Source organism: Protopterus annectens, chromosome 1.part1, assembly GCF_019279795.1.
Source record: "Protopterus annectens isolate FY-2018-M chromosome 1.part1, PAN1.0, whole genome shotgun sequence".
Lineage (NCBI taxonomy): Eukaryota > Metazoa > Chordata > Ceratodontiformes > Protopteridae > Protopterus > Protopterus annectens.
In genome coordinates, this window is record NC_056726.1 from 548,181,012 (window position 1) to 548,203,642 (window position 22,631).

General features: G+C 40.7%; 1 protein-coding gene across 9 annotated transcripts in view; it reads left to right on the forward strand.

The window, feature by feature from the left end:
- The window catches only part of LOC122806326 (protein unc-13 homolog B-like), a 2,554,726-nt gene that overhangs the window by 1,112,287 nt on the left and 1,419,808 nt on the right, over nucleotides 1-22,631 (forward strand). For all 9 annotated transcript variants that reach the window (XM_044076650.1, XM_044076675.1, XM_044076685.1 and 6 more), the window contains one exon: nucleotides 19,245-19,360. In XM_044076650.1, coding sequence (XP_043932585.1) covers nucleotides 19,245-19,360 — 116 coding nt within the window. The remainder of the gene's footprint in view (nucleotides 1-19,244; nucleotides 19,361-22,631) is intronic.

The following is a 22,631-nucleotide window of genomic DNA, read 5'->3' on the forward strand; positions in this document are numbered from 1 at the left end:
TGCTTCTGTCTTTTGAGAACATGCAGAAGTTAATAGTTAATAATATCTCTTCTAAGTTAAAAAACAATCTTTGAATGCTTCTTTGTCTGCTTCTCATGTTGCTATGCATAATTTAAAGTATGATTACGTTGTTGCTTCTGGGTCAGGATTGAGGAGATTGGCTTGGCTTCATTCTCAACATTTTCCTGAAAATGTAAAGACTGAAATTTTAAATTCTTATTAGGTAAGACAGTTCTGTTTGGTCCTTCTGCAGTTGAAGTGCTTAAGAAGTGTGAAGAAACAGGAAAGCTGATTCAAGGAGTAAAGATTTTTCAACCCCCACCCCCCCTTTTCAAAGCAAGGAGCCGTCAAACTGGATTTTAAAAAGCAATGACAAGGAGAATCTAAAAAGAAAGGAAAAGCCTCAAAAGGTCAACACAGTCCACTTAGTGATGCTGACTATGTACCTGTTTGTGCTCATCTCCATTGCCACCATGGCAAACTCTCAGTCTCTCTGAGGCTTTGTCTCCTTTTGTGGTACCAGGTTTAATTCTCCTCTGGGAGGGGTGCATTTGACAATGGGAATTTATCCTTCCTTTCCAGGGGATTACTTATTGTCCAGACAATCAAGGGTCTCCCTTTCCTCTCATTCTATACCAAATGCTGGCTAAGGGACTTTTATTTAAGGATTTTCCTGGCATCCAAAAGGGAAGGATCCAGGAGTCATGTACTCAGTTTTTCCTTTTTAAATCTTTCTGTCATGATGCTGAAGTTTAAAATGTTGTCTCTTCAGTCCCCTGACCCTCTGATTATTTCTCTAGCTTTCATAGTAAGGCTAGAATTTAAAGGATGCCTTTCCATTCTGTCTTCTGTTTTAGTATCACATAAAAGGCTAGGGAGAAGTGTGTTGAGAGTCAGTGTAGGGAACTTTGTAGCACCTAGCCACTGATTGACTTGTGCCTAGGTTGGTGTTTTCTGATCTCAGACAGTGACCACTTGAGTTATTCATGGATGTGGGAAAATTAAGGTGTGCAAGGAATACTGCTGGCCCAACAGGATCAGTCATTTCTTCTCAAATATGAGCTAGTGTAGGGGTCCATGATGGCTCCCTATTGAAATGTCAGCACTCAATGTGCACAAAAAAGACTGACAATACAGGAAAAGAGTGAATCTCAAAAAATGATTTTCTCCTTAAAACAACTTTTTTTTTGCGGGGTGAAACCCCCCCTACACCCTCTTGTGGAGGGGATACCCCTCAGACTTGTATATACCAACTTTGAGATCACCATACCTCGGAGAATAGGTAATATTCTGAGAAATGGCATCTCAGACTTAGTATATACAAGTGTGATCTTTTGGCCATTCAGGCTGTGCTTTTCAGGACCCTGCCTAGCAGGTCCCAGCATTTCAAATGGTTACTGTCCATGGCCCACGCACAAGAGGTTATATTTTTGACAGTTGTTGGAAGCTTGAGTTTTGGGTCTATGATTTTGCCATTAGGGATCATAGAGTGATACAGGTACCAGGACTGGCACAAACCTCTCCCTTCACATGCCACCTTTGGTGTGTATAGCTGCTTGCAGCCCATGGTCTGCATGACACCTAGATCATGCCAGTCAAGTACTACTGGAACCTATCTTTGAGGATGATGTATTAGAACCCTGAAGACATCCTTGCTGTGCTTTTGCAGCCCCCAAAAATATCAGTGCCAAGCATCATCCTGATGCTGATTGGAGTAGCTTATTTTCTAAACACATGTTGGTTGACTTTTGAGTTTTCTCTGTCAGTCTCCAGCAGTCCCATATGCTGTCTTTTTCCTGCAACTGCTAGTGAGGCTAGAAACTTAGGACAGATGTGGCAATCAAGTGTACTCCTTTGCCATGTTGGAACCATGAGAGCTGTCAACTACATCTTAATTGTGTAGATTCCAGTCCTTCCTTGTAGTATTGAGAATCTCTCCCAGTTCCCACCTACAGATATTTGATTAGTGTCTCTTGTAACTCCTTGTCTTTTGGATTTTCTGGATGCTATAGCTAGGGGTGTAGAGTTTATCCACCAGTACAGCAGAATGTGGCTGAGATTGTCCCACTTGGGAACATAGTTGGCTGTTTTTGTTCTAGAGTCTTATTTGAGAGGGAATGTTCTTTTGCCAGGGGTCATGGATCCTCAACAGGTGGTCAGTTTCCTTTAATTGTGGTCCTTTGCTCTTCAAAGAAGAGGCTTCTTCAGAATTCTAAGTTTAAAGCCCAATACCACCCACCAATCTATGTCTGTGCATATTCTGGACAACCTTAGGAGTATTTCCTTGCTCTTCTAACCATTGTCTGGTTTCCAGTGAGAGTTACTGGAGGAGAAGCTGCTATCTGTCTGGAATTAGCAGAATTGATTTTCATAGGTTCATAGATTAGTACTAGTCTAACTGCCCTTGTGGGCCAATTTAAGCCTAGTTAGTTATCCCATGTGAGAATCAAACCCTGCACCTTATGTCTGTAAGGTAAACATCTTAACTGTTATTCCAACTTCCCATACCAGACTATTTGGTCTGTGCTTTTTCTGAAGGTGCTTTGACTTTTCCTTCTTCCTCAATGATTCCTAAGCCACAGTAAAGTTCCACAACATAAAAGGAGGAGGTTTACCCTTTGTCAGTCTTAAGACTGGGATAGCTACTATGTTTGGTTCTTCACCTTACCATCTTCCCTCACCTGAGGTGTCCTTAAACTCTATTTTCCCCTGTTTGTTAGGGAGGTGGGGAGCAGGCATGGTAGTTTTTTTCCTGGTATACTTTATTCCATTGCTTCCAGAGTGTTCACTGTGCTTTCCTCCAGTTCTCAGGTTGGAAATGCTGATCTAGATGGAAGGACAACTCTTGTGTGAGAAGTGGCAGGTTGTACTGCTTCATATTCTTTGAGAAGTTTCCTATGGAAAAGCTACCCTTTCTCCCCCTAGATGCAGCACATTAAGATTACTACATTTTGTTGAGGGGAAACATTTTGCTTGGTGGTTACCCTTTCCAGGCTTGGTTGTTGTGTTCCCCTTCAATTGCCCTTTACATGTTAAGGGTTCAGGTTACCTGGGCTTGGCAGCCTGTGTATGGATACAGGATAAGCCTGAATCTGGACCTCACCTTTTGGTATGATTGTCATCTTCTGCCTCATCTGCAACAGCTGGAAAGACCACAGAAGTACCTCACCAAGAGGATCACTGGCCTCAAAGAGATGCCCTATGCAGCTCGACTGAAGAAACTCCAGTTGTACTCGGTTGTATACCGCCTACTCAGAGGTGATCTCTGCCTGACATGCAAGGTCATGCCCAACCCAGAATTGATGGACATGCTCCACCTAAAGAAAACCTTATCCCCTCGTGCCACATGCTCTAGGGATCTAAACCTCACCACAACAATAAATAGGGCAAATAGCTTCCTGTCCCAGAGACTTCCCATGCTTTGGAACAAGATCCCAATCTACATTAGGCAGAGCTCCTCGATAACACTCTTCAAAAGAAACTTGACTAGTGGATGAGAAACGGAAAGTTTGCCTCATGGATCACTTCAGTGGGTTTGCTGGACAGAGGCACAGGGAACTAATCTAAAGGGACATGAAAGCCAATACATTCTGGCTAGGCTTATAAATGCCTTTGGGCAGATAGCCTAGTACTAATCTATGGACCTATCTGCTCATGGCACACCTGCATTATTTTTTTTTTTTTGGTCTTTGAATAAGCTTTTTAGGGGCTCCATACATTTTGGACCCCCTCAGTGCCAATCCTGCTTTGGGGCTCCAAATGTGTGGGCTTCCCTTCCAAACTCACCCTTAGTCTTCCTTTCACTGCAGCTAGATGGATACTTTTAGGGGGAAGTAAATGGCAGTAGCTGAACCAGGTTTACCTTAGGATCTTTAGACACAAGGGCTCATTCCTGGACCCTAGGTTTGCTGGGTCCTGTCTTGTTTTAACAAATACATGATCTGTAATGTGTTTATTTTCTGGGGGTAAAAGAGCAAGTGGCAATTCTCCCTTGAAAACAATTTACTTGCCCAACAATACCTTTGCTGTTGGACTCATCCCTCAATGGATTTAATCCATGTAAGTGAGAACATACATTTGGTTACTCAAAGCTACCCCTCCAGCTCATTAAATGGAGAAGGGGTACCAGATACCATCTTGGAACTGGATCCTCATGAGCGAGACTCTCTGAACAGCTATCATTCTTCCATCTGGGAGGTCACTGCCCTTGCTTTATCCAGCTGAATCAGCTAAATAGAAGAGGTGTTGTGGTCACGTGGGTAATTTCTATATTTTTTGTTGATTTTGTGTCTCACTAAATGTCTAAAGGACATAGAAACTTCATGCTTTTAGATCCTCTTGATGGCAGAATGGGACTATGGAATTGGCTTTCAGTCCTAGAGGTTTTCTAGACACTCTCCCTTGCTTTGGCCAAGGGATGTTTTCTTTTATTAAGATGACAACTGGCCCCACCTTGTGTCATTGTTTGGGACCTTTTTCCCCCAATCTCACTAGCCTCCTTACTGGGTGATAGAGACAGGAGCCTCAAACTAATGGGAGGCCATCTACTTGGATTTCAAGTGGATATAGTTTGCTCTATGGATAGAATGGGACATTGTACACCATGGTTGGTCAGCTTTGGGCATCCTCCTCATTCAGGAGGCCTAATTGCTTGTTTTCTATCTCCATGGCAAGTTTTTGGCAGTATTTTACCTTTGTTTCTTAATAGAGGGCATGATTGACTCCCAACTGTGGCGGTTTAAGTTGTTTTCTTTAGAATGCTATTTTTCTGTTCTGCAAGGTCTTGCCTATTTGGGAGATTTTTGCTTAGCCTGCTTATCCTTTGTGCTAATCTGCATTCCTAATAAATGTATCTTTCCCTGGAAGCCTAGTGTTTCAGGCTTGCAGGTAAGCTGATCTCTGCCTTTTTCTCGGGTCATCTTCTTCCTTCTCATTCTCATGCTCCTGAGAAGGTTATCACTTTGGTCTCTCAACTGGATCTCTTTTTTCCCAGTTTCTGTGTGAGGGCAGAGACTGGAGAGAGACAGAGGACTAACCACTTTCTTGAAGTAGCGCAGCCTTTTTGAGGCTTCCACAGCTCACCTGTGCTAGTTGCTAAGATAGCTTGGTGATTCATCTCCTTGACTGCAGGAAGGAAAGGGCACACCATTGCATATATCAGTCCTTATTGGGTTGGTAGCTGTGTTTTCTACAACACCGAGTCTTGCCTTTAGTCAAGTCTATTGCTTTATCACAGCAGGTGTGCTTGTTTTGTCTGTTCTTGGCAAATATGGTCACTGCAGACTTTGGGCTTTGGATTTTTCCTTTCCATGCATTATAGTCCTGGTAATGACTATAGTACTAAAACTTCATCTGGCTAGTCTTCTTCATTTGTAGTCCTCCTGCTCCTTTCTCCAGATGGCTTACTCATTGGGCTTCAACCCAACAACAGAACCCATCAGATGAGGTCATCACTTTTAGATATAGTCTATGTTTACTTATGGTATCAGTTTGTGTAGGAAGTTGACCTTGCCTGATGGGTCAAGAATATTCTCACAACATACCCCTTTGGGACAGTTTAGTTACTTTTATGCTGATTAGTTCTATACTAGTATGTTATTTGGTAGCAAGGATCTGCAAAATCATTGTTATTTCCTGACCTTAATGAAGATGCACACTAATAGCTAGAGGCCCAAGTATTAGGCACAGGGGACATGTGAAACTGTTATAGTCTATGATCAATTTCATTACATGCATTGTCATGAGAGCATGTCCATCTGAAAGAGTAGCAGTAGATTCATAGGTAGTCAGTAGGTGATCAGCCATCAGATCATTTTCAGTCTAGCCAGACACCCAACATCAAGCGTTACATCCTCCCTCAAGGAGGGACACACAAGATATGCCTAGGGACAGTGTGTCTTTCCGTCCAATTGTTTGCTTTAGTCTTGTACTTAGCTGGGGTACTGCTGTTCTTAATATGAAGGGGTAGATTACCCCATACTTGGGAAATATGCAGGAGATGAACTTGTTTTTGCAAAGTGGCCTGTTAATTTGTTTTAATGTGCTGTGTACGTAGTTCTAAGAAAACATAGTGGGTCTAGGAGGAGGCTTTCATGGCCTGAAAAGGTCAAACTTCAGTTGCCATGGCTGAGTTTGTAAGAAGCAGTATGCAGAGAAATAGAGACAGAAGAGGGAGAAGACAGTCAGCCTTCATAGTTAAGGGACTTTTTGCCTGTAATTTTCTGAGTAGTAACCTTTAGGGTGTCTCCTGTTGAGTGATACATTTTCAGTATCTTCATACCAAAGGGAACATTATATTCAATAAAGAAGTGGATAAATGCCAAGTACAGTGAAAGTAAGACTGCTTTGGATCTGGATGAAATACCCAGTTATTAGCTGGTCCAGGTAGAAGCATTTTCTAACCTTAGAGTAGACATCATCAAAGCATAAGTAGTCATCCACAAGGGTGCCTAGATTTCTAATAATGATGTGAGTCCTGAAGTCATTTTCCATGCAACAGCTGTTTCTGGAATCCAGCCTTTGTGGAGTGCCTTCATGCTAGTGAGTGCTTTAATAACACATTGCTCCTTCTTTACAGTCATTTCTGTTAATGGAAGGTTACACAGTGCTGAGTCTTGAAAATAAATGCTTGTGAATTTTTGTTTCTTTCCAATGTGGCACGTGCTATTCTAATGGAATAGAACCCAAGAAGTTAAGGTAGGCAGCTCTACCAACTCTAAAAGATCAGCCGGGTTCTGTCCTCAGACCACTCCTCTTTGGAATTAACTTCATGGAGGTCAAAGCTAATACTAAGAATTTATGGTTGACCAAGCTTGCAGATGACTGTAAACTTGGTACCATCATAAACTGTACAGAGCATACAAAGATCCTCAAGAGGGCCTTTTAAAAACAAATAGCTATTATTAAAATGATGGCCTAAATCTAAATTCCAGAAATGTATAATAATATCTTTCAGCAAGCATGACATCCCCTGTATCTGTCACATTGATAGCACAACCCATCAAATTGATTCAGTATTTAGGGACCTGGGAACTCTTGAAGACAATGAGCTGTCCTCCTTTCACCAAGTAGCCACTTTTCTAAGAAAGTCCTTTTCCATTGCTCAGCTTAGTACATTTATGGCGTCCAGGTTCAGGTAAGTGAGCAATCCACTGTATTCATCACTTATTAGGTCAGTCATTGAGTATAATGCCCCCTCCACTATGTACCTGGAATGACCGTACTGCTTTCTGTCCAAGAATGTCAAGGTCCTAAATCATAAAAGCTACAGTGACTGTCCCAAAGCCATATCCCTCTTCTCAGAGTCTTACAGGCTATTCGGGGGGTGAACTCTGCCTTGTTTACAGATCCTCAAATGACCCCATCCTATCAGATCTACTGCAGTCTGCAATTCCAGTAGTGGCATAAATGCACTCAAATCGTAATTTCTTCTGCATCATAAATAGAACATGTTGGGGGATAACTATGTATCACAGAGAATGACACTTCTCTGAAGTTATCTTCCTCTCCACGTAAAGCAAAGTGCATCTGTTAGTCTATATATGCATAGTGTGGATGGATGGATAGGAAACCACAAGTTCAGCCCTTATTTAGTATCCTTGTCCCTTATGGATAGGAGAAACATGTGCATGCCTGCCCAGCTCCAGGCTAGGTTTCTTAAGATATTCACAGATCAGTGGCCTAGTAAGTACTTATGAACTTGTATGTACTGTCTGGCAACCAACTTGCTATCCACCTCACTATATGGGTTTAACTCAGTTTGACAGTGGTGTCTGCAGTTTGACAGTGGTGTCTGCATGGAGATAGTATTAAAAGCCTTGTCCAGATCCTAGTTTGTCGTATGCACTGTATAGCCAGCATTAACTATCTCAGTTACTATTTCAAAGAAATTTACAATGATAAGAATGCAGGACCTGTCTTTGACAAATCCAAGCTGACGTATAGCTAGTTCTAAAGAATTTACAAACCTGACCGGTAAGAATGATAGGTCATTGCTTCATCCTAGCTTATGAAGAGGCTGTCATAATGGCTGTTTTCCAGGATTTCATAGATTTATTTATTTATTTCAGTTTGATGACCGGGGAAGTCCACTGGGCCATTAAGAGCCCGTTTTCAGTGGAGACCCGGGGAGAAGAGCTCCAACATTTAAAGTTACAAATTAACATGTTACAAAGGAAAAAGTAAAGTCAAGATTTGTACATAGCAATCTGCACATTTTACACACTGAATACATTATCTTGTAAGCTCTAGTGAGTTAACATTTGAATACAAAGTAAATACCCCTTTACAGGTAGGTAAGTGATCATATTGCAGAAGTCATAATTGTTAGATGAGCAGTTTGTAAGTTAGTAAAGAAACAAGTAGCTGTCAGAGTTTAAAGGTGGACAGTTTTGCATAGAGAGAGTAGCACAGGATTAGTCAGTGGTAGATGATAGTGGGTGGCAAGGGTTTATGTTGGAGAGTGGCATGGGCATTCCCAATTAGCTGAAAGGTGTGAATGTAGCTGGGATTTGAAATTGGTGTGGATAGGAAGGTTGCGAAGGTGGGAGGGGAGAGTGTTACATTTTTTGGCTATGGAGTAGGAGAGGAGTAGCTGGCCAGGAGGATAAGTTGGTTTGTGGACCTGAAGGAGATTTTGGTTTGAGGACCTCAGTTGGGTATATAGGGTGTTAAGGCTGTGGCTTGTATATATATATATATATATATATATATATATATATATATATATATATATGGATTTGCAAGTCATAATTGATACCAATTATTTCATTTCCTCATGTATTATTAAAGTGCATGGAAGTAATTTTCTTTGTTTTAGATACTGATGCTAGGACTTGTTTCTAAGTGATTTTGGGGATTCTGGGATTTAGGGACTGAGAAATCAGGAGAATGGATGTAATAGTAGGTATGGCAAAGTTCACGCTGTATTTATTGGTTACAGTAAAAGCTCTTTCTTTGGGATCAAAATGGTTGATATAATTATGAATCAGTTTAGAGCATTGACAGATGATGTTTTCTAACTTCCCGTGTTAAAGAAAGATTTATAATTAATTTTGATATTTGTTTCCATTCCTTTTTTGTAGTCATCTATGTGTATTCTGACTGCTGCCTTAATTTTTTTTCCTAGCACGTCGGAGTGCCCTTTTCACATGGGGAGTATGTGAATTCCTGTTAGAACTTATTACTTTTTTCTGTTGATAGCAGAGTTTATTTGTATGAGACTTCCACTGTAGGTTTGGTTTTACAATTTCATGCACATTTGGCACAGGTATATGCTGCTTTCTGTATACAACTGTTTAGATGAGAGTAGAACTCAGAGGTAAAGGCCTTAGCCCTACTCATAGAGTTAGTCTGTGTGGGGATATGGTAAAAATCATGTAGGCCACTAAGTAACTGCGGGAAGTTTGCTTTTGAGAAGTATTTGAAAATCAATTTCTTCATTTCAAGAGTGCCTCCAGCCTTATACAGTTAAAATCACTGATTTGTGGTCTGATTTAACAATGGAAGATGATATTTATGGAGTTGTACATGGGGAGGGGGGTATTGGTAAGAGTAAGAGCCATGATATTGTATCCCTCAAGTTGGTATGTTTATCAAGTATTCAAGGTAATTTACAGTTATGTAGGCAAGGGGCTATTGGGCTTGCATTCCATTGGTAGTGTAGGTGAGCCAGTTTATTGTAGAGTCATTGAAGTCACCTAGAATAAATGCTGGTATATTGATTATGGGAGCTGTTGAACAATGGTCTAAGCATGAATGCATGATAGGTGATAAACCCAGGAATAGAGGGAGGGTACATTCATTACAATGATGCCATGTCTGTGTTACTGTGTATATATTATATGTATGTACAGTATGTGTTGATGATGTGAAAGGCTGTCGGACTTTGTGCTACTGAAAAGTGCCTTTTCAGTATAAATTGAACTGGAAGTTTCTAAGTGGGAATGTTGAACAGGCTGACTTTGTTTAGAAAAGGTACTATGGTTGGCAGGAAATGCTTTAACTAGAATGCAAAAGCCATTGTAAAAGAGTTGCAGACCATCCATGGCAATACAGGAGACTTGCTAATCTTATCCCAGGCAGACACACACTGGATGCCCTAGAATCACATCATTTACTAAGGTATTACTGAAACCATTTGTATTGTCCTTTTTTGCATCATTGTAGGTGATGGAAAGATATGATCAAAAAAGTGTATTTCCTGCCTTTGACAAGCCCATAGCAAAGTCAGTCATATCTTTCTACATTTTCCATTGTGTAAAATGCCTGAGGTCATTCATCACCTTATGCGATACAACTAGGTTGTAATTGTGTTTGCCAGGGTGGACGGATCAAAGAGTCCTTGCAATGTCTTGGATTATGGCTGCAGAAGGACAGCTATCTGTATGTCTTTTAGCCCAGCCTTGTGAAGGTAGTACCAGTGTGCCTCACAAGAGAGTCACTGATGGTGCATTTTCTAAAGTGGATGCTTGTATTGTAGGCTTTGGGAGCTTGTGGCCTGCACCCTTCTGAGCCACTGAGGTGTGTGCAGTAGTTTCTGAACTATGTGTTGATTTCTTAGTTATAATTATAGAATGCTTGAAAGTAACTTCCTAACCACCTTATTGTAAGTCTTTGTAATAGAGGTGATTTGTGCTATTGTGGTGTGTGCACGTGTGCTGATTACAGAATACATTGTGCTGTGAGAGAGGCTACCAGACTCATTAGATAATTGTACCTCCCCCATATTAAGTTGTGTTGCAGCACTAGTAATTTGTTTTCAGTAAACATATAGCAGTTTCTACAGTGCCTGAAATACCAAATGTTGTCAGACTGGTTTGAAAAGGGGTAAGCTCTGACTGTGATTCCATATTAGCCAAGTGTGAGCATGCTTAGTGACATATGAAGATGATGAGGATTTGTTGCAGATGAACAAGAACTTAGTTGTCTGGTACTTGCTGTCTTTATTTGGCTTACAGTAGAGCATTTAATGTTTTATGAGTTTCAACAAAAATGAAGCAGAATGATATTTGGAGGAAAACATAAACCCAAATGCAGGACCCATGGAGGGTCATCTTTGTAGATAAACAGATATAGTGAAAATGTATCTGTATTTTCCATCTCTTTATATTTTTATGTTTTGTTTTATACCCTGTTTTATTTCTGAAATATTTCTGGATTTAATTGTCCAGTGCTTTGGCAAAAACACTTAAAAACTTTAAACCTCCTTTTTTATGAGTTTCTGTGATGCATATATGTTTAAGAAAAAAAATAGGAGTGCCACACAAAGTTTGAGTAGCAGGGGATGAAATGGAAAGGACTTGTATAATTAGGGCAGAATGTTCTCTGCTGTTAAAATGAGAGCTTAACAGTGGGAGTGGGGTTACTTTGAATAAAAGAAATGTACACTATAGCAATATGATCAACATACACCCAGACATGCACACAAACTTGCATGTATGTGTGCGTAAGAGGGAGAGGCTTTGCACAGGACTAGTGGGGTCAAATGGAAGATACAGAACACAATATTTCTGTCCTACATTAGCTATGTTTCCCATTCCTGTGCAATAGTATTCATTTAAATTTAATTTTCTGTGACTAGTATTGCTGTCCTTCCATGTTAAGGCCCCTGTTAGGCTGCAATGGAGGAGGTACAGCCTATTGCTTGTATGTTCGTGGACTGGTATAGTTGCTATTCTTCAGCAGCAGCCGCCAACTTCTGCTGGTGCCATAAGGCAACCTGTTGTGCTTTGAAGGCATGACATTTTGTATGTGTTTGTGTAATTAATGTATACAAGTGTGAATGTAATTAATTAGTATTGGAGCTACTTTGGCTTCTGCTGTAATAATATATTACATAGCTTCTATCTAGTCTGTGCACCTATGTAATTGCGGTGTAATACAGTTTAGGATGCTTCAGCTGTACCTATTGTTTAGTCTGTGCACCTTTGTAACCGTGTTGTAATGCAGCTTAGAAAGGCAATGCTGACATAATGTATAGTCGTCAGTAAGCTGCATTAGTTCTTTTATGAATGCCGTATAACTTGTTTTGATACTTTGCTTATGTGATACGTACTAACAAATCAGTTATGTAGCTGCTCTGTTGTCTGTACATTGTGTACGTATTATGCATCTTTGCCATGCATAGTGCACATGGTATCTGTGAATCCCTCCACATGCTACAGCTTATATTTAATTTTAACAGCTTGTGCACTGTGATAATCATATGCAGTACTGACTAAGACAGTGTGCCAGTATGTTTGCCCAGGTACGTAGTTGTACTTGTCTGCTGTATTTATTCAAATCAGTGCACTAATTTACTGAGGAGGCAGTAGCAGGAATTTCAAGTGACCTTCTTGAAAAGTGCATCTGTCCAGTAACAACTTTAGTCTGCTGGTCAGTTACACCAGCTGTTGTGCACCACATGCAGTCCAGTGTATTGACCCTAGTACTCAGTGACATGGGATTGGAAGAGCAGTTTCCCCAAGAATTAGTGTGATCTTTCAGTCAAATATCACGAGATTGCATTGATTCTGTACTTACAGCTCCAGCTTTATGGCAGGGCTTTAAGTTTGGTTAGGGTTAAAAATAAATAAATAAATAAATATGAGAACAATCTTGCTAGCATTATTTTCTGCTCTGTGCTGAAACTTTTTTTCTCCCACCCTGTTCCTATTCTGTTCTTAATGTTATGCAGTTGCATGCCCTTACAGTAAATTTGATCTGTGACACTCCTCCCAGTCCCATCTCAAGAGCTCATTCTTCCTAATACAGAGATCATTTGGGAAGGCCAAACCCCTTAGTCTCTTAACCTTGAATTCTGTTCTGTTCCTGCTCTCTCCCTTTTTACTCTCTCTCTCTCTCTCTCTCTATATATATATATATATATATATAAAGACACTTTATTCAGCTGCTTATATTTTTCTAATTTGTGTTTCTTTCTACTACTCTGTTACTTTATCTTGCTTTCTTTTTTCCTGCTACTTGCTGACTGTTCTCTAAAGTGTTCACCTGCATCTTTTCTGTTGGATTTATTACTGCTTGTTTATAGCCTCTCTAAATTAAGTGCTATTCTATTCTTAAGTGTTGTTCTAAGCTCTTAGTTTTGGTTTAACCACTTGGGCTTTAGGCCCACCCCTTAGCTCTCCCTGGCCTTTCTTCTTCAGATGCTGACAAATATGGATGGACAATTTCCTACAGTTTCTCCTGCCAGTCTGGTTGATATGGGTATACTGAGACAGTTTAGCAACTGCCTGATGTACACAGACAGCCATCTACTACTACCACCTAGGAACACAGTCTGTGAGAGATGCAATTACATTAGAAACCTAGAGTCCAAGCTCTCTCCCCTCCTTAAGCCAGTATATCTGGCACTGAAAAGGTGGTCAACACAATCACTACATCTCAAACACCACCCACCTACATATGTGGATGTCCTCCACATAAACATACCCAAACAGAGGAGACCTCTGAGGCAAAAACACACGCGATTTCCACACCCACATACCACTCGACACACCTGTCTCACAACCACTAAGGATTCACCATAAACCCAACATGTTAGTCATAAGAGACTCCATTGTAAGACACACAGATATGCCTCTCACCAGGCTGGATAAGGAGAAAGTCACGGTTAGTTGTCTGTCAGGTGGCAGAATCCACCATATGACACACGCACTCAAGTCTCTCAACAACAGGTACTGTTATGATTCTGTCATTGTCCATGTTGGTGTGAATGACTTGAGACATGCCTCTCTGTACTATATGAAGCGAGAGATGATTAAGCTTACTGATTGTGTCCCAGGCAAGTATGTCCCTAGCCTTAAGCAGCATTCTGCCATCACCCAGAATGATGCCCCAATACAAACAGAAAATCATTGACTTTAACAATTGACTTAGTTTATGGTGTCATGCCACTGGATCCAGTACCTGACAGCCTGGGAATATATGATCGATACACCAGAATACTTTGCCAGAGATGGCCTGCATCTGTCTCACCTGGGATTCAGGCTTCTGGCAAAGGCTCTTGCCTCCCCTGTAATGCCTTTTTTATGAAAAGTGATGAGGTTAAAACTACTAACATAAAAATTTCAACAAAACACAAATTAAACGTCATGCTGCTAAACGCTAGGACTCTAAACATGAAACTGCACTCATTGCAAGCATTCTTAACCCTGGACAATAGTGACATCTGTACAGTCACAGAAACCTGGTTCAAATCTGCGAAGAGCACCCCAGCCTTACCTGTTTACTCATCTTATCATACATTCAGACCCCAAACTGTGGGCAGTAAAGCCAAAGGAGGTGGAGTTTCAGTATACATTAAAGACACACACACCTGCAGGCTGGTCAAACAGTATGATGCACAGGAGACACTCGAGGTGGAGTTAACCATTGACAAGACCCGTATTCACATCATAGCTAGCTACTGGCCCCCAAATCTGACTCAAGATGCTCAATCCCCCTATTTGGACCTGTTTGAATCTGTCAAGATTCAACTCTTTACCCTGATCCTGGGTGATTTTAACTTTCCAAACATAGACTGGATGAACTACTCATGCCAGAACACAAATGCCCAGAGATTCCTTGGCTTTGTCAATGCAAATGCATTGGAACAGCAAGTCGATACCCCCACAAGGGATGATAATATCTTGGACGTGGTATTAACCAACATGAGTAACTACTGCAGCATCCCTATAGTAGTATCATCCTCCCTGGTAAGATCCAACCACAAAGCAGCCACTTTCGAAGTCACCATCTCCCTCAACCCCCCACTAGTTAGAATCCGACACAAAAACTTCTCCAAAGCTGATTACAGCCTCCTAAGGGATGGTGTAAACAGCTTCACAGCCCCCCCTTCCCCTCTGTAAGAACTGGCACCAATATCCAAAACTACACCAAAGCACTATACGAGCATTTATATAGATGCATGGAATCAGGAATACCCAACAGGACTAAATCATCCTCCGCAAGGAAGAGTAAACCTGTCTGGTGGACATCTGGAATAAATAAACTCTATAACAAAAGGAAAAAGTTGCTTTCCAGTACCAAGAAGGAGCATGTGCCCAATTGGAAGCAATGTCTCCTTAGCCTGAACAAGCAAATCAGAGCACTAGTGAAATCCTCCAAAGCAAAATTCAAGTTCAAATTGGTCACATCTACTAGAGACAATCATAAGGCCTTCTTCACACATGTCCACAACCTCATAGGAAGCACCCAGATCTGTTCAGAACTGGTGGTCAAAGACACCACATATACAAATGCTGTAGATATAACAACCTTGCTGGCTGACAGATTCAGCAAAAACTTTACCCCTCTATCCCCCCATCAGTAAATCAAGACATCCCCAGCAAATGCCCCCTTCCCCTTATATCTAGGGAACAGGTCATCACTGCTCTCTCAAGGGAAAAAATACAGCCTCCTTGGGACCTGATAACATCCCAGGCTGCATCCTACATTAACTCAGGCAGGAACTTTGCAGCACCATTAGGCACCCTATTCAACCGAAGCCTGAGTATTGACTTTGTCCCAGCTGAGTGGAGAACAGCCACGGTCATCCCTTTACACAAAGGTGAAGCGTCCACGGATCTGGGAAATTATAGACCTATCAGCCTAATTAGCCTTATTTGCAAGGCCATGGAATGGATTAATCATGGACCTCATTAACAAGGACATTGGCAACCACCAAATACTTGATCCCACACAGTTTGGCTTCATCAAGGGGAGGTCATGTCTGCTAAATTTGGTTAACTTTTTTGAGACCGTCACCAAAGCCATGGGTGAGGGGAAGATGGTACACACCACCTACCCTGACCTGGCCAAAGCCTTTGACAGTATTCCTCACTTGGGCATAATAGATAAACTCTCTCAACTAGGCATCAATCCATATGTTACCAGATGGGTAGCAAACTGGCTCACTGATAGATCCCACGTAGTCAAAATAGAGGAAGCCACCTCAAGCAGTAGACCCATAACTAGCGGGTGTACCCCAGGGTTTGGTCTTGAGCCGTGTGTTATTTGGGATATACTTTTCTGAGGTGCAGGCCAAAACAAGTGGTCTTTGGCTGACCAAGTTTGCAGATGACCGCAAGCTGGGTGTTGTCATCAATTCCTCTAGTGATGTGGACATCCTGCAAGAGGGTCTCACTCAGACAAATGACTGGTGCCAGAAACATGGCCTCAAGCTGAATGCTAAAAAATGCAGCATCACCCCCTTGGGGAGAGTGATGTCCCCACAAATTATCACATTAATAACAGCGTCCTAAGCACTCAAATCAATCGTGAGGGATTTGGACACCCAGGTTGATAGCAACCTGACTTTTGACCACCATGTTGCTTCTGTGGTACGGAAAGCATTCTACATAGCATACCTCATAAGTAAGGGTACCTCATCCAGGGACAAGGAGGTCATAACATCCTTGTATTCTTCACTTATTAGGCCCATTGTTGAGTACAAGGCCCTTTTCGGCATACATCTCCCAAAGCACATGCAGCAGCTGGAGAAACCATAGAGATTCATCATCAGGAGAATCCAGGGCCTCAAAACATCTACCATACACAGATAGGCTAAAAGCCCAATCCCTCTACTCAGTTTCATACAGACTCCTCAGAGGTGCCATCTGTCTGGCATACAAGGCGATCATGGACCCTACCTTGATGGGACTGCTGCATATCTGCAAGTCAAGCTCCACTCAAGTAACCCACACACATGTCCTCAACCTGGTCTGTGAAATCAACAAGACTTGTTGGTGGGACAGATTTGTGTCCCAGAGACTCCCCTCATCTATGGAATAGACTCCCTCTCTACATCAAGCAGAGTACCTCTTTACCCCTTTTTACCTGGATAGCTGGATGGGAAACAGAAAATATACGCCTGGGATTCCACCCATGCCCCTGCTGGACAGGAGGTTTGGGTGCTGATTTGTCTAAACATGGGCTAAACTCTTGGTTAGGCTTATAAGGGCTTAAGGGCCAGTAGTCTAGTAACCTCCTATGATCCTATGAACAGGCATTTGGTGCATTAAATACTTTTGCATTTCAGCAGCTGAACTCCAAGCATGCAGGTTTCTGAAGCTATTTAGCATTGTTGGACAACATTCTTTTATGATTGTAAGCTAAACTTTCTCATCTATTTTCATAGTACACATCTCAGACAGGAGCTAGTAAAGTAGATAGCAACCATTTGACCTCAGATGGCATTTATAGCAATGCAGAATGATTAAAAAGCAAGCTGTGAGTACAGGTCTTCAGCTGTTGAACTTTTTTTTTAATTACTTTTATGCATCAGGGCATTTTTGATGATTCCAGAACCACACTGCTTTCCTAAACAATTTAAATGTTGGTAACTCAGGCATGATGCAACTTAAAATTACTACTTGCATTTATTGACAGTTTTACTATGTTAGTCCTGCTTATTTTATTTTGTAGTGTTGAGGTATGTATCCTCAGCTACTGTTAATGGATGTCTGGTATTACATAAGATCACTCAGCATGGGCCTGAGTTGAGCCACAAAATTATAAATAAGTTAGCTGCATTTTCTTTTACAAGAGCAGTATTTTACACAGCAACTTCAACAATGCATTGTTTAGTAGCAACTAGCTTTACTGATAAGCAGAGTTAGTACTGTGTGCTGTGTGTGTGTGTAAATATATATATATATATATATATATATATATATATATATATATATATATATATATATATATAAATGTATATATATGTGTGTGTGTGCATATATATATTTATATACATATATATATATATATATATATATATATATATATCTAGTACTATTGCACAAAATCACATTTCCACGAAACGGTCAAACACACTTTAGCAAAAGTGCTTTTCACCGAAAAAGAACTTTCATTAAAGTGTACAAAAAAATAAAAAAAAAGAATACAGTACTCACGCCCCTTACTCTTATATTCTCACTCTGAGATCGCACTACAGTGGGGAAAAAGGGAATATTCCCTTATTCCCACTGTGCTACATTCTCAGCAACAGCCATTTCCCCATGTTTTCATCCTTTTTTTTTTTTTTTTTTTTTTAGCACATTGTCACGAAAGTGCTTTTCCGGTGAAAAGCACTTTTGCGAAAGTGTGCTCGGCCATTTCACTTTCGGTGAAACGGTCGTTCAATAAATAGTACGGATCCCATATTTTTATATATATATATATATATATATATATATCTGCACATACATACATACACACACAGACATATATATATATATATATGTGTATATGTATATATATATATATATATATGTATATATATTTATATATATATATATATATGGTTTACTATCAAAATTTTGAACTGAAATCCGTCGACTGCACTTTGTTCGAACACGGCAATGTTTACTTGGAATGCACCACAGTACATGAAATGGTGTCAGTATCTAGCTTGGAGCACATATTTTATTTTATTTAACTAAAAATGACTGTTTCATTGCATCTTTCTGACAGAGGTGTCATCTTACAGGGTTTTCCTTTATTCTTGTTTTCCAAGTATTTTCGAGGTTTTCCTTTTTTATTTAGTTTTCATTAATTAATGTAGTGTTTGTAATGTGCTGTGATTTTGTTATTTGATGACTGAGAAGCTGTTCTTCTGTTTGTATTGCAGGCAGCTGTTCTTTTTCTCTTCTGTGATCACTGTTGCTCTCCAGTTTTCATGTTCTCCTTTAATGCTGGCCATGGATTTCATTCCTTTTAATGCCATTCTTGACCCTTTGCATATGAGGGATATATTCGCTATATGAATTTCCTTTTGTGAGCATACAGTATTTGCTACATTACAAACATTTCTTAGAATCTCTCTGCTTTTATCTACAATGTATCCTTTCAGTAACCAAAGATTGACACTGCTTAAAAATTTGAATAAGGCCAGAGAAAGATTATAGAAAGCACCTTGGACACTGTTTATCATGGACATAGTAGTTCACACTTTTACTTATTTGATCACTAATTGTTCAGCAGGTAGTCTTGATTTCTAGGGTATAAGCTGGAAAATGCAGATGCCTGTACTGTTCCTTGTACACTTTGTTTAAAATTTCCTGAAATTACTTCGAAAATCTGTACCAACTAACGTACTGAATCCTACTGAAAGCTATGTGAGCACTGAATAGGCTTTTGTGTGTGTGTTGGGGGGGGGGGTGTACATGTTTATCGTACACTGCAAACAATTAAGTAATTATGAACATTCCTTATTTCCTATCATCAATCAAAACTTACAATTCTGTTCATTTTCTTTGTTTTTGCAGAGAAGCGGACAGACAAATCTGCTGTTTCTGGTGCTATTCGACTACAGATCAGTGTTGAAATTAAAGGAGAAGAAAAAGTAGCTCCTTACCATGTGCAGTACACCTGTCTCCATGAGGTAGGTAATAACAGGGAATGTAATTACTGAAACTGTCTGACCTCCTTACCATGTGCAGTACACATGTCTCCGTGAGGTAGGTAATAACAGGGAATGTAATTACTGAAACTGTCTGACGACCTTACCATGTGCAGTACACCTGTCTCCATGAGGTAGGTAATAACAGGGAATGTAATAACTGAAACTGTCTGACCTCCTTACAATGTGCAGTACACCTGTCTCCATGAGGAAGGTAATAACTGGGAATGCAATTACTGAAACTGTCTGACGACCTTACCATGTGCAGTGCACCTGTCTCCATGAGGTAGGTGGGAATGTAATTATTGAAACTGTTTGACCTCCTTACCATGTGCAGTACACCTGTCTCCATGAGGTAGGTAATGACAGGGAATGTAATTACTGAAACTGTCTGACCTCATTACCATGCGCAGTTCACCTGTCTCTATGAGGTAGGTAATAACTGGGAATGCAATTACTGAAACTGTCTGACGACCTTACCATGTGCAGTGCACCTGACTCCATGAGGTAGGTAATAAAAGGGAATGTAATTATTGAAACTGTTTGACCTCCTTACCATGTCCAGTACACCTGTCTCCATGAGGTAGGTAATGACAGGGAATGTAATTACTGAAACTGTCTGACCTCATTACCATGCGCAGTTCACCTGTCTCTATGAGGTAGGTAATAACAGGGAATGCAATTACTTAAACAGTCTGACCTCCTTACCATGTGCAGTACACATGTCTCCATGAGGTAGGTAATAACTGGGAATGCAATTACTGAAACTGTCTGACCTCCTTACCATGTGCAGTACACCTGTCTCCATGAGGTAGGTAATAACAGGGAATGTAATAACTGAAACTGTCTGACCTCGTTACCAAGTACAGTACACCTGTCTCCATGAGGTAGGTAATAACTGGGAATGCAATTACTGAAACTGTCTGACGACCTTACCATGTGCAGTACACCTGTCTCCATGAGGCAGGTTATAACAGGGAATGTAATTACTGAAACTGTCTGACCTCCTTACCATGTGCAGTACACCTGTCTCCGTGAGGTAGGTAATAACAGGGAATGTAATTACTGAAACTGTCTGACCTCCTTACCATGTGCAGTACACCTGTCTCCATGAGGTAGGTAATAACAGGGAATGTAATAACTGAAACTGTCTGACCTCGTTACCAAGTACAGTACACCTGTCTCCATGAGGTAGGTAATAACAGGGAATGTAATTACAGAAACTGTCTGACCTCCTTACCATGTGCAGTACACCTGTCTCCATGAGGTAGGTAATAACAGGGAATGTAATTACTGAAACTGTCTGACCTCCTTACCATGTGCAGTACACCTGTCTCCATGAGGTAGGTAATAACAGGGAATGTAATTACAGAAACTGTCTGACCTCCTTACCATGTGCAGTACACCTGTCTCCATGAGGTAGGTAATAACAGGGAATGTAATTACTGAAACTGTCTGACCTCCTTACCATGTGCAGTACACCTGTCTCCATGAGGTAGGTAATAACAGGGAATGCAATTACTTAAACTGTCTGACCTCCTTACCATGTGCAGTACACCTGTCTCCATGACGTAGGTAATAACAGGGAATGCAATTACTTAAACTGTCTGACCTCCTTACCATGTGCAGTACACCTGTCTCCATGAGGTAGGTAATAACAGGGAATGTAATTACTGAAACTGTCTGACCTCCTTACCATGTGCAGTACACCTGTCTCCATGAGGTAGGTAATAACAGGGAATGTAATTACTGAAACTGTCTGACCTCCTTACCATGTGCAGTACACCTGTCTCCATGAGGTAGGTAATAACTGGGAATGCAATTACTGAAACTGTCTGACCTCCTTACTGTGTTCAGTACACCTGTCTCCATGAGGTAGGTAATAACTGGGAATGCAATTACTGAAACTGTCTGACGACCTTACCATGTGCAGTACACCTGTCTCCATGAGGTAGGTAATAACAGGGAATGTAATTACTGAAACTGTCTGACCTCCTTACCATGTGCAGTACACCTGTCTCCATGAGGTAGGTAATAACAGGGAATGCAATTACTTAAACTGTCTGACCTCCTTACCATGTGCAGTACACCTGTCTCCATGAGGTAGGTAATGACAGGGAATGCAATTCCTGAAACTGTCTGACCTCCTTACCATGTGCAGTACACCTGTCTCCATGAGGTAGGTAATAACAGGGAATGTAATTACTGAAACTGTCTGACCTCCTTACCATGTGCAGTACACCTGTCTCCATGAGGTAGGTAATAACTGAGAATGCAATTACTGAAACTGTCTGACCTCCTTACTGTGTTCAGTACACCTGTCTCCATGAGGTAGGTAATAACTTAGAATGCAATTACTGAAACTGTCTGACGACCTTACCATGTGCAGTACACCTGTCTCCATGAGGTAGGTAATAAAAGGGAATTTAATTACTGAAACTTTCTGACCTCCTTACCATGTGCAGTACACCTGTCTCCATGAGGTAGGTAATAAAAGGGAATGTAATTACTGAAACTTTCTGACCTCCTTACCATGTGCAGTACACCTGTCTCCATGAGGTAGGTAATAACAGGGAATGCAATTACTGAAATGGTCTGACCTGACCTAAGCTATATTCCATTGAAGGCTTCAGTGTCAAAGAAAACAGAAGGATTTTTTTGCTACTCTTGCTTTAGACCTCTGTATTGCATGCTACTGATGTGTGACAGTGACACATTTAATGTGGTATTTCATTCTGAGTTTTGCTACAATATCATACTTGATTCAGTTATGTTTTTGTAGAAAAATTTGTTATGCCAGACAGCAGTGTTCATTCCTTTAGTGAATCTGTGTTACAGTCATATAAGTCGAGGAACTTAGCATCTCCTTCAGTACACTGCTGTGGGGGCGTTGGTGGCTGGTGTTGCATGTAGAAGGACAGCTGTTGGGACCTGTAGACATGCAAGATAGTAGCTTTATGTGGTAGTTTATGGATAACATTTCCTTGTTGGTCTTAATGTCACATGGAAGTTCTCAATATATTATAAAGACCAGAGTAAAAATGGTATTTAGTTTAAGAGTATATTTTTTTGTTTTTTGCCTGTTTCCTTTACCCTACCTGTTCCTCAGAAGTTACTCTGAGCATGTGTAGACGAGTGCAACACATTTGATAATATCACAGTGAGAGATAACAGCTCAGTGTATGTAGTGTATCCAGTGGCAGCCTGTCAAAATTTACTCATAATAGTATTTGGAAAGTTTTAAACTTATTTA